Source organism: Anguilla rostrata, chromosome 10 (genome assembly GCF_018555375.3).
Source record: "Anguilla rostrata isolate EN2019 chromosome 10, ASM1855537v3, whole genome shotgun sequence".
In the NCBI taxonomy this organism is placed as follows: Eukaryota; Metazoa; Chordata; class Actinopteri; order Anguilliformes; family Anguillidae; genus Anguilla; species Anguilla rostrata.
In genome coordinates this window covers 10,119,594-10,130,645 of record NC_057942.1, presented here as the reverse complement: position 1 = coordinate 10,130,645, position 11,052 = coordinate 10,119,594, and the positions used below count along the sequence as shown (strand labels likewise).

Sequence of the window (11,052 nt, the reverse complement as noted above, 5' to 3'; positions counted from 1 at the left end):
ATATTGTGCTACAGCTTTCACAACAGCCCCTGGGTAGCTAGGGTTTTGAAGGCTGCTTGCTTTGTCTCCTCCACCCAAAGGCCTCAAGTGTATTCCCCTGGTGTGTGAATGTAGGAGAGGTAATTTGTGATTAGTGCTCTCTGGTTGCTGTCTGGGAACAAATTTAGAACGAAAAAAAAAATGTTAACCAATTAAGGCGCTTTTGACTTTTGAAAGGCAGTAGCACACTAGTTTCATTTGATTGCTCAGAATTAATTTCTGAATTTGTTACAGAAGAAAACAAAGTGAGTATTATAGTGTAGCAGTAGTGTTGGTAATACTGCGTTTCCACATTTTTTATGTAATATGGTTGAGCCACTGAGGAAAGAGAACGACGAAGGCTCCCAAGAGAACACACGCAGAACATGTAACTTAAATAAAATGCACAGACAGATTTTCTAGTCGCCGGGCACAGCCAATACTGGATAATGTTGAAGTTAGAAATACAAAAGTTATGTAACAACAGCGTTATGTTTTGAATAAGGATTGGACGCTTTTGAAAAAGTTATAGTTAGCTGCACCAAAGTTTAAAAAATAAGTATGGAGAAATATTAATATTAAACTCACCTCCAAGCACTTTTCTAATCGAGTGTTTTTACAGCATAATCGGAAAACCTCGGTTGGTTAGGTGATAAAAACAGGTGATAATGCTCCCAAGATGGGTAACTTATCTATGAGGTTTACACCTTCCATCGGTTTAAATGGTCAGGTTCATGCAACGCTGCTCGGCGTCACTCTACGTGCTGGAGTCTGGGGCGCGCGGACCCGCCCTCTATCCGCCATTTCTCAGTTTCAGACTTCAGTCTCGAGAGAGGAACTAAATATCAACAATGCGAGAGACAGCTACAAGAGATTTGCTTGCTTATATTCTTTCGAGTTTTATAAAATAATATGCGGGTAAACATAAAGGCTCTTAGTGACGCTTGGTTCCGCTGATGTAGACGCAGCGGACACATCGCTATCTGCAGGATTCTTTTTTTGCTAGGACGTGTTGAAGGCCGCCATTTTTATTGGCAAGTAAGCTAGTTAGCTAACTACGGTAGCTAGTTAGCTAGCTACCAATTTTCGAAATATCATAGGCGTCAACTTAGGCATAGCGGGAACTATCGTGACCTAATAGCTTTACTACACCGTTGTACGACTCTTAGACTAGCACACCATAATTAGGTAAATGCTATCCGTTCTTCTGGCAACTAGCTTGCTAGCTTTGTAACTTGGCTAAAGACATGGGAGCAGTGCACTGGAGTAGCTAGCTAGTCAGCTAGCTAGCTGGCTAACCTCACCACTTCTCTCGGAAGAGAGAAAGAAAAGGGAACACTGACTGGTAATCTTGAAACAATAATCTCCGAGTTATGCATTTCATTAGCTTGCTCGTTTGGAAAATCTCAGTCACATATTAAAGGTAGCATTAGCCAACTAGTCAGCTGGCTAGAATGGTTCAAAGTGGGCTCGCGCTTGCTCTAGCTTTCTTTTTGTGAAACACCAGATTGCATGCAAAGCTAGCTAACTGTTGGATAGCAAGCGCCTCTCTCGCATGAGACGACGGCTTGCCTCTAGGTATATGCAAAATACTTGGTTGGTTAGCTGTGTAGTTTAAGTATTTGAGGCGAGTTTTTACTTTTTTGGAACAATATCTTGTTAGCTGAATCGGGCACATAAACTATGCGTGCACTACATTAAAACGCTAACGTTAGCTAGACACCGCTGATATTTTCGTATCGCTAACAAACTTTCAATTTATTATTTGCGGGCTGGACATCTGTAATTGCATCTTTGTTTATTTAATCGTCTTATCTACTTAGAACCATGTCATCCGCACGGTTCGATTCATCGGACAGGGCCAGCTGGTATTTCGGTCCCGTTTCTCGGGTGGAAGCTCAGAACAGATTGCAGGGACAGCGGCATGGCATGTTTCTAGTACGGGATTCTTCTACATGCCCAGGTGACTATGTCTTGTCGGTATCAGAAAACTCCAAAGTGTCCCACTATATTATTAATTCGTTGCCCACGAAGAGGTTCAAGATTGGCGATCAAGAGTTTGACCATCTTCCGGCTCTCTTGGAATTCTACAAAATCCATTACTTAGACACCACGACACTCATAGAGCCAGCTCCCAGGTAAGTGAATAAATCACACTATGCCTTTCGACTTACTGAAATTGCTTACCGAAATTATTTTGGCTTGTATTTGTAGTTATGTAGCTAGCGGTAGTTCATTTACAAATTCATTATCAGCTAAAACGGTTTGGATAAGTGCATAACGTCATATTCATATTACGTCTCAGCCAGCATTACGGTCGGCCTTAACAATATTAGATATTTGGCTCATGCTATTGTCTGGTTTTGTGTTCAACTACGTTAATATTTAATGCCAAGGTCTCAGTATTTAATCTAGCAGTATTTTTGTCAGCGTTATTCACATGTTTTGCAGCGCCTGTCAAGTGCACAATACTGAACATACCTAATTAACGTGAATCACAAATGTTTAACAAGCCTCAGTTAACGTCGTAAAGCATTATGGGGCGTTTTGTTTGGCATACCCTGCCCCGAAGTAAGTTGTAAGTAGTGAGAGGTGTGTAGTATGGGACAGGAACTGCAGTAAAAATTCAGACCAACTTATCTTGGTCAATGTCTTTTTATATAAATTATTTCAATATAATTTGGCTGCTGAAATTGCCTGCATAATATAACCAAGAGAGTATGCACCACGTTATCTTTTATTTTTAAACAGATGTAATTTTATGCCACTGGATTCATAAACTACTGTTATTTGTAATCTGATGAAATGCACAATGTCAAGCAAACCAAGTTCATTGTTATGGGTATAATATAAATTTCAAGTCTTATGCATTGTGCTTGTATGCCTTGCATAGCATGTGAAATTCAATGCTGGATTTGTCGATATCATAGCCAGTAAGCTGCCTCTCAAAGGACCTGTGTGCAGTTTCTGCACTGTCTGCTCTTCCAGAATTTTGCCAATATATTGAGTCAATCTCTGACAAAACAGTGATTTCAGTTCTACTTTCTAACCATGTTTGCCAGACATCTAAGCATTTAAACAGCTAATGTTCTTTAAACCCCAAAACATTATTCAGACCTTTATTAAGGATGTACGTAGCTAGCTTGGTGTATAAAAATAGAACGGTAAAGACGACTGCAAACAACAACTTGTTGCCCTCTTGATTTGTTTATCCTACATACAATAAAGCTTCATTATACCAAAAACAGTGAATGGTTTGATGCATCTCAAAGTGATAACCTTTCTCTGTGTGTGCCCAGCAAGTTTCAGCATGAATGCTTCCTTTTTTCGTTGCTAAAATGGGACTTCATTACTACCTTTCACTGTGTGCCCCAGGTACCCAAACCCAGCGATCGGCGGCAGCCCCGCTCCAATGATGGGCGGCCCGGAGGAGAACCTGGAGTACGTGAGGACTCTGTACGACTTCACGGGCAGCGATGCCGAGGACCTCCCCTTCAAGAAGGGCGAGATCCTGATCATCCTGGAGAAGCCGGAGGAGCAGTGGTGGAGCGCCAAGAGCAAGGAGGGCCGCGTGGGCATGATCCCCGTGCCCTACGTGGAGAAGCTGGTGCGGCCGTCACCCCTCCAGTTCCAGGGCAACCGGAACTCCAACAGCTACGGGATCCCCGAGCCGGCCCACGCGTACGCCCAGCCCCAGACCCCCTCCCCTCTGCCCCCCGGCACGCCCGGCGCCATCATCAACCCCCTGCCCTCCACGCAGAACGGACCTGTAATGGCCAAGGCCATCCAGAAACGGGTGCCCTGCGCCTACGACAAGACAGCCCTGGCACTAGAGGTAGGGCTTCTGTCTCTAGCCTCTTCTTCTTTGGATTTTATGGTGACTTGAGTAGCAACTGAGAGGTGCATACCACCACATACTGTGCAGGATTTGTCTACTAGAAAGTATTGAGATTGTACCCATCTAGTGAACCCCGTTTGTCATCACTTGCAGTTTTGCCTTTTGTCCTATCCACTGAACTTTTTTTTCTTTCATTTTGTTTTTTGTGCACTTCACACTTGATGTTTTAAGGTAAAGTCTAGTGATAGTCCAATAACAGCTGACTGCTGAATGTCTTGCTGCCTAGCCATCGGCATGGATTTTGTTGATCGATGGTCTGCATCGATCGCCACGTAGGTGCAAAGCGGACAGCATTTAGTGCTGGTGAAGTTTTCAGAATGTTTAATTTGAAATTGATGCTCGTGTCGATGCACGTATTCAAGCGGAAGATATGCGGTATTCTTAAAATACACTGAAATCATATGAGCGTCTGAAAAGAAGTCCTGAAATAGAACTGGGGGGGGAAATCTGTGTGAATGTTCACTGTAACTGGCTCTTAGTAACACAGAATCGCAGGTTAAATTATAATCCTGTTCGCTTTCAACAATGCTCCCTGGATGGGTTCAGAGAGTCTCCACCTGGTGAACTACTGAAATTCTTTCAAAATAGCGAGTGCTGTTGATGCTCCTTATTGCGCAACAGCCGAGGAATGCTTCCCACACCTTATCAGCATTAATTCATCAAAGTATTGATAAATCAAGTAACCGTGCAACCACGCCCAGGTAGTTTGTAAGGGAAATTGGCAGGTAAAATAATGTCGTGTTTTTAGCTGCGATGCATGATGTTTCAGCAAGCAGATTGGCCAGAATAAGATATTTTAAGCAGTGGTTATGCCATGTTTTCTTGTTCTTACTTAATAATTGGTCTCTGTGTCAAGCTGTCTGTAAATGCGGAGATACAGTAAAGGGCTGGTTTTGGTCACACCTGCTTTTGAAGTTGAGCAAGTGCAGATTGTTTATTGCGAGTGGTAATTTGTGATGGTCTTGGACATGCCCTGTATTGAGCACACATTGGCATAAAAAAACTGTCCGATCTACTTAAATTTCTGTGCCAAAATGACATAGTTGCAGGTAGTGCCGCTGCATGCCTTTCCGTCCTCTGCAGGCCTTTATGAATCACGCGTAATTTATTTATTTATTTGTGGTTGCAATGTAAATGCGTGTGAACCCGCTCGTGTTGCTGCTTCATGGAAATCTCAGGGCCGTCCCCGAAGCCCGTTTCAGCAAACAGTGTGGCAGGTAGTTCCCCACCGCACCACACAGTCATACCCATCAGCCAGGTCTGACTAAGCCCTGAGCATCTCCTGAGGCCTGCTTTAAAAGCAACACGGCGTCTGTACTTTAAACCTTTAAATCCACTAGAATGGTTAACAGCCTTGTGCAGACGTGGTGTCCACCATTTTAGAACAGGAACCGGTTTGTCGCAGGGAGGCTGATGAGGATCTGAGATCTGGGATCTGTTTTACTGGGGAATCTTAAAGGGTGAATGATAATGACGCCTTTTAAAATGGAAAAGTTTCGCAAGCTAAAATTGAAATTAGTCCCAGGAGTAAGTTCCAGATTTTGGTAGCACAAAATTGAAAGGAGCAAGAGTAAGGTGATTACTTTTCAGATGATGTTGCCCAAAGTCTTTAACACCAACTAAGCTAAATTAGCAGTGGCACTAGCTAGTGTGCAGCATGTTAAGTATAGCGCTTTGTGGAAAGACCCTTCTGTGTCAGTAAGGTGACCAGTGGTATGTAGTTAATTTGCATCTAATTATGTTATTTGTGTTATTGTTCTCATTTGTAAGACACCACAAATCATATGGGGAATCATGAACGTGGTAGACTATGAGAAGGGCCAAATTAGAATTTGGGCAATAAATTAAAAGTGGTTAAGGGAACTGTTCTATCTTTGTGTTATTTTGTAGGCGTGTTGTGGTCCAGATTGATTGCACTAACCAGTGTTGAGTGAAGTCTGTTTGAGCAATACAGCTAATTTGTGCTCCTCCATTTCACACTTCCAGTGGTCTTGCAACACTGCAGCATTTTTGGCGTTGTGCTGCCGCTAACACCGCGCAGGGTTGCTGCTTCTGTATTTGCTGTGGCAGCAGAGCAGGAAGTGTGTGTTAAATTAATGTGTTAAAGAAGGAAGTAATGCCCTCAGCATTTGTCATTAAAGATTAAGCACACAATGCTTAAGATGTGGACAACGGCACCCAATGCATCTCTACCCTTTATTTGCATGCGTAATATGCAGTGGTATGCATAAGGTTAGTAGCTTGGTAAAAACAGTTGTCTGGGATATGTCTAGTTGCCCATTGATGGGGCAGGGGAGGTGGGGCAAGGCTGGGGGGCTGGGAAGGGAACATTTGCTTGTAAATCCTGCCTAAAGAACATATCGTACTGACAGGAACAGTGACTGGCTCTGCAGTTGTGGACAGTCCCTCTCCAAACAGTCTACCATTATGAGCAAAATGGCTTGGTACCTTAGAACAACAGGGGTCTGTGCTGAAGGACTGGGATGGATGTAATCCAGAGGGCAATACCAGTCACTCATGTACTGAATTATAAGGCTCTCATGTTAACAAATGTGGCAAATGCATAGCTGCTTTAACACAGCTAATTAAATAGCTGTTACATACATACATCCATAGCTACTTTCCCTGCTAGTAACTAGGAATAATTTAACACATTTTTAAATCAGTACTAGGGGGAACTAGTAACTGGTAAATGTCCTTTATTGACTTTTTAACATTTCCACAACCATTTCAAAGAGTCAGGTAGTAAGAACGTGCTCTTAAAACGGTAAAGGTTTCATTTCTTCATGAATAGTGCCTAAGAAATGAAATTTTGAATGGCAAAGTATTGAGTTTGTGAAAAAGTGTGAAGCACATTTGTTACACGAATAAGAATAGCTTGCAGTGATACATCATGCCCCTTAGGGGAAATGCAGAAGGGCGAGCCATTTGTCTAATTTTACAGCTGTCTATGACTGAGGGCCTGTACACTAAATTATATGAAAGCCAAAAAAATTTATTGCAACCTTTTTTTTTTTTGGCTTTTTGGTTTTAGGAGCCTACAGGGTATTACAATGGGCAGTTACAAGGATTGAAGGACCAGAGGAAATTTCAGAAAAAGCCACTGAAGAAAATGCAAAAATAGCTTTAAATTAGCTTTGTTATTCAATTAAAATTGGCACCAGACCCAAGAATAAGATCAGTCTAATCTGTGTAGTTTCATGATTTTTAATGTTGTAGGCTTCCCACACTTGGATGTTTTTGTGTGCAGCAAAGATGGTAACATTTTTCCAGGTGTTCACAGTCCAGTTTCATCCCTACCAATGTCTTGGTTAATATTTGTGTCTGTTGTATAACCATAGATTTCTTTGCATCTCATAGCCTTTTCACTGATCATTTTGATAAGACAGTCATAGGTGTTTCTTGACACAGCAATGGCCATTCTGCCACACAAAGCCCATGTCCACACCGAGCCAATGACTCCAGATAAGACCGCTTGCTTGTTAATGAGGTTGAATGAGCATTTTTGTGCCATTCTGGATGGATGCATCTCTAGCTACTGTCCCTATGGGTCCATTCAGTGATTTCTGTTGGAACCCAAGAACAGGATTGGGTTTTTGTTGGTTTTTCTTATTTCAGGAATTAAGACATGTATATTTAACTTATTTTACAGTCATGTACTAACTGTATATTTAAATGTTTCTAAATTGTAAAATCCATATCCCCGAAAATGTATCCTCTCAAAAAAGAGCATTTGTCAAGTCAAGCATGTGTTGGGATTGCAAAGAAGGTTTGGGATGCATAATGTAAACACTCTTTTGTGGTTTGCTTCTATATATTATTCCCAAATGCAGAAGTTTTAATGGCAAAAAGGACTTGTGCAAGCTGTCAATGTGAAATGATCTGTCAAAGGTATATTTTGATGTATAGACCTAGAGGCGGAATACGTTTTCTCTAAACTGCCCCTGTCCTCTCTTTTCAGGTTGGAGACCTTGTCAAAGTGACGCGGATGAACATTAGCGGCCAGTGGGAGGGGGAGGTGAACGGTCGGAGGGGGCTTTTCCCGTTCACTCACGTCAAAATAATCGACCCCAAGAATCCGGACGAGAGCGAATGAGACGAAGCTGGGCTCCATGACCCGCCCCATCCCTCCCACCCTTCCCCAGTCTGAGGGCAGCCTCCATTTGTCCACCTGTCTTTGCTGGCCTGGCCTGCCCGCTCCCACAATGCATCGCTTCAGAGAACGTCAGGCCCATGTTCACCCACTGAAACCATCACTAGAGTCTCTCCACCTCTGAAATCAAAGAGCTGTTAGCCCCTCCCCTGGTGTCAGCATTGACATCATTATCTTACCTTTTCCCCCCCGTTTTGTCATCCCCTCATAACCTTTTGTGTTCGGACATTTGGCAGCCCCTTGCCGTGCCGAAGAGCGCAATGTGCCGTCAATTGAAAGTGATGCCGAAGACGTTTTATTTTCGTATTGGTTTTTTTGGTTCGTTGCTTTTTGAAACCGTTTTACAGTTTTTAGAGCCAGAATGAGGTACCCCATTCTTGACACTGACCAGAAAGGGTCGTGACGACGAGAAGACAAATCACTAATGAAGAGCAGAATAGGAAACAACGAAGAGACGGACGCATTCTGTCCAAATTAGTTTTTCCTCCTTCCTCCGCCACCTTAAACTTATTCAAATCAAGGCCGCTGCTCTCGTTTTGCTCAGTAGCAAGAATCTTAAGTGTAACCATTATGCGAATAATAAGAAAATGGCCGAGGTGCAAAAGGACAGCGCAAACCTTAATGTGGAGCAGAGGCTGACCGACCCGTGCAGAGAGCAGAACCAGCAGCGTGCCTTTCAGTGAAACTCCCTCTGTCCTCCTGATCTCCAAAAGAAACTTGTGAGTGGAGATGGACAGGACACAGGAGTAGACTCTCAATGCCACTTGTTGATAGGGGCTGCCGCATGCCTGCGCCTGCTGCTTCAGGTGCTGCGAAACGGCTCATTGTGGGGCGTCCCTAGTGAACGGGAGGTCCACAGTTTGCGACTTAGCTTTGAGTGATGTTGCTGCCTTAGGAAGGGGGCTTCTTGTAACATTAGCTTAGTAGGGGGTGATAAGTCCATCAGTAAAGTGGGGCTGTAGAAGAAATCTTACTGTATGTTGCCTGTGTCTCACTGACTGATGAAAGGCACTGCACATTGTTGACAAGGCTCTTGTAACCAGGAAGAGTTGCAGGAGTGACCGCCGCTCTTGCCCTCGTCTTTTTAAACCAGCTTTTCCTCCGGACTTTTTGTCACTGTACGAGGAAGTCGGAACGTAGTTGAATATATTTTAAGGTTTACCGTGTAAAATCATGACAGAAAAATAAAGTCTGGTCTGGTTTTACCCCCCCTTTTGAAGCTTGAGCTTAATGGATTTTCTGCTTTGTAGGCTGTCACTAGATGCTCTCCCTAAGAAAAAAAAAAAGCTGTACATGCTGCTCTATATAGTGCGTTCTCTCTAACCTGTTCTTTTCATTTGGTAGAATAGCAATGCAGTTCACCTTGTCCAGGAAAAATTGTTATTTTTTTCCTCTCTCTTAACAGTCAGCTGTCGGGTCACACACTTGTCAACAGAAAAGGACATTTCATAAAGGGATAATGCCTGCTAGTTGCCTCTGTGCATGACGTCCTGATCTTTTGGTTTGTTCAAAGTCAAAATGCTGCTTTGTCACCTCTAACCTCCTATATTCTATATTTCTTTTTTTTCTTTTTTAAGTCAGTGGAATTGCTGTATCCTGACCCATAGTTCAGATACCCGTGCAGCCTCCTTTCTAACCATTTGAACGAAGCAATATCAATCCCTTGTCTCTAAATGCGCTATTAAATTGTCTGTTTAAATCAGGAGGTTGCCCGAATACTGTATTCCTTTGTTATTGACATTAACAGTATTACAGTGCTTTTTTCTGGTTTAGGAAGCCTACAGTGTCAATTTGTTTTAATAAAGCAAAATTGTGCCTTTTATTTTCTTACGGCATTTATGTGTGTAATGCGTCACATGGTTAATATAATACCCGTGTTGGTAAAACCCATCATGTACAGTGCAAGTAAATAAAAATTACCATCGACTTCTCGTATTGGTTTGTACATGTCTTACCACTTAAGACTTTTAATTATTTTGTTTTTAAACTTCATGCATGAAAAATACTTTTTTCACAACCACATAATTGGGTGAGGGAAAGCAATGAGAGTTGCGTGTTATAATTACTGCTGTAATATGGTTTTAATTTTCTACAGTGCTACTTCCTAGCTTTGCCCTGAAGGAACAAGCAATTAGTGATTCTTTAATGAGATGCTATAAAAGGAGCGAATGAATTGATGACCTTCGGTGGGGAAAAAACTTCAAGGTTAGTCAGTGTTAACCATTTTTGCGACAATGCATAAATACAACCTCATATGGTTGTGATACAGCACCATTTTCTATGCTAAATTCCATGCATTGGATCATTAAAGGCTTGTATACCCGCTGGTACCTGACGGCGTCTGATTCGGGCTCAGTTTTATTTCCTGACGTCTTTTATCACAATGTTAAATTCCTTCCAGAATATATCCACGTGCACTATTATGTGACTTCATCAGCGTTACATGACGTTTTTGTTTCTTTTAACTGGAGTGACTGAGCAGTCAGCTATGGTAAGATGAACACGTTAATGTATTTGGACACGGTTAAATTAATGTGTGGGCCTACGCGGTTTCTGTTTCAGTCGTGGTAGACCAAACATCCACCCAAGTGCAACATGTCTTAAGATTTACGTCAGGCTGGACGAAAGTTGGAAACCATTCAGTTTCGGCTATGTTTCAGCAACACCGGCGCTTTCAGTCAATGCGGCTAAGATTTATCTTATTGCAAAAAGGAAAATCAATTTCCATAAACATATTGTAAACAAAATAACGTGACATTTTTTGTAGGTCCTATTTTCATATTAACTCACCCCAATCGTCAAATAGTCTGCAGAGTGCTATAGTAAAATAGTACACTAATGAGAATTAAGGCTGTGTTAATTCTACATTCAAATTTGAGGAAGTGATGGCCAATCTCACATCATGCCTTTAATATGCATTAATAGCATTGCTTCAAGGGTTTCAGTGGATATGAAAAACTGTATACGACACGTAATAACCATT

At 42.2% G+C, this 11,052-nt stretch overlaps 1 protein-coding gene across 1 annotated transcript; it reads left to right on the top strand.

Moving 5' to 3' along the window:
• Positions 1–809: 809 nt before the first annotated feature.
• Positions 810–9,995, top strand: LOC135264932 (crk-like protein). The gene is made up of 3 exons (XM_064353989.1): positions 810–2,156; positions 3,394–3,853; positions 7,878–9,995. Exons 1-3 carry the CDS (start codon positions 1,846–1,848, stop codon positions 8,010–8,012), a joined length of 906 nt encoding a protein of 301 aa, XP_064210059.1. The 5' UTR covers positions 810–1,845; the 3' UTR covers positions 8,013–9,995.
• Positions 9,996–11,052: the final 1,057 nt, after the last annotated feature.

Coding starts and splice junctions, on each gene's coding strand:
- LOC135264932 (XM_064353989.1), top strand. CDS start 1,846: ATGTCATCCGCACGGTTCGATTCATCGGACAGGGCCAGCTGGTATTTC. Junction 2,157..3,393: donor CTCATAGAGCCAGCTCCCAG/GTAAGTGAATAA, acceptor TGTGTGCCCCAG/GTACCCAAACCCAGCGATCG. Junction 3,854..7,877: donor AGACAGCCCTGGCACTAGAG/GTAGGGCTTCTG, acceptor CTCTCTTTTCAG/GTTGGAGACCTTGTCAAAGT.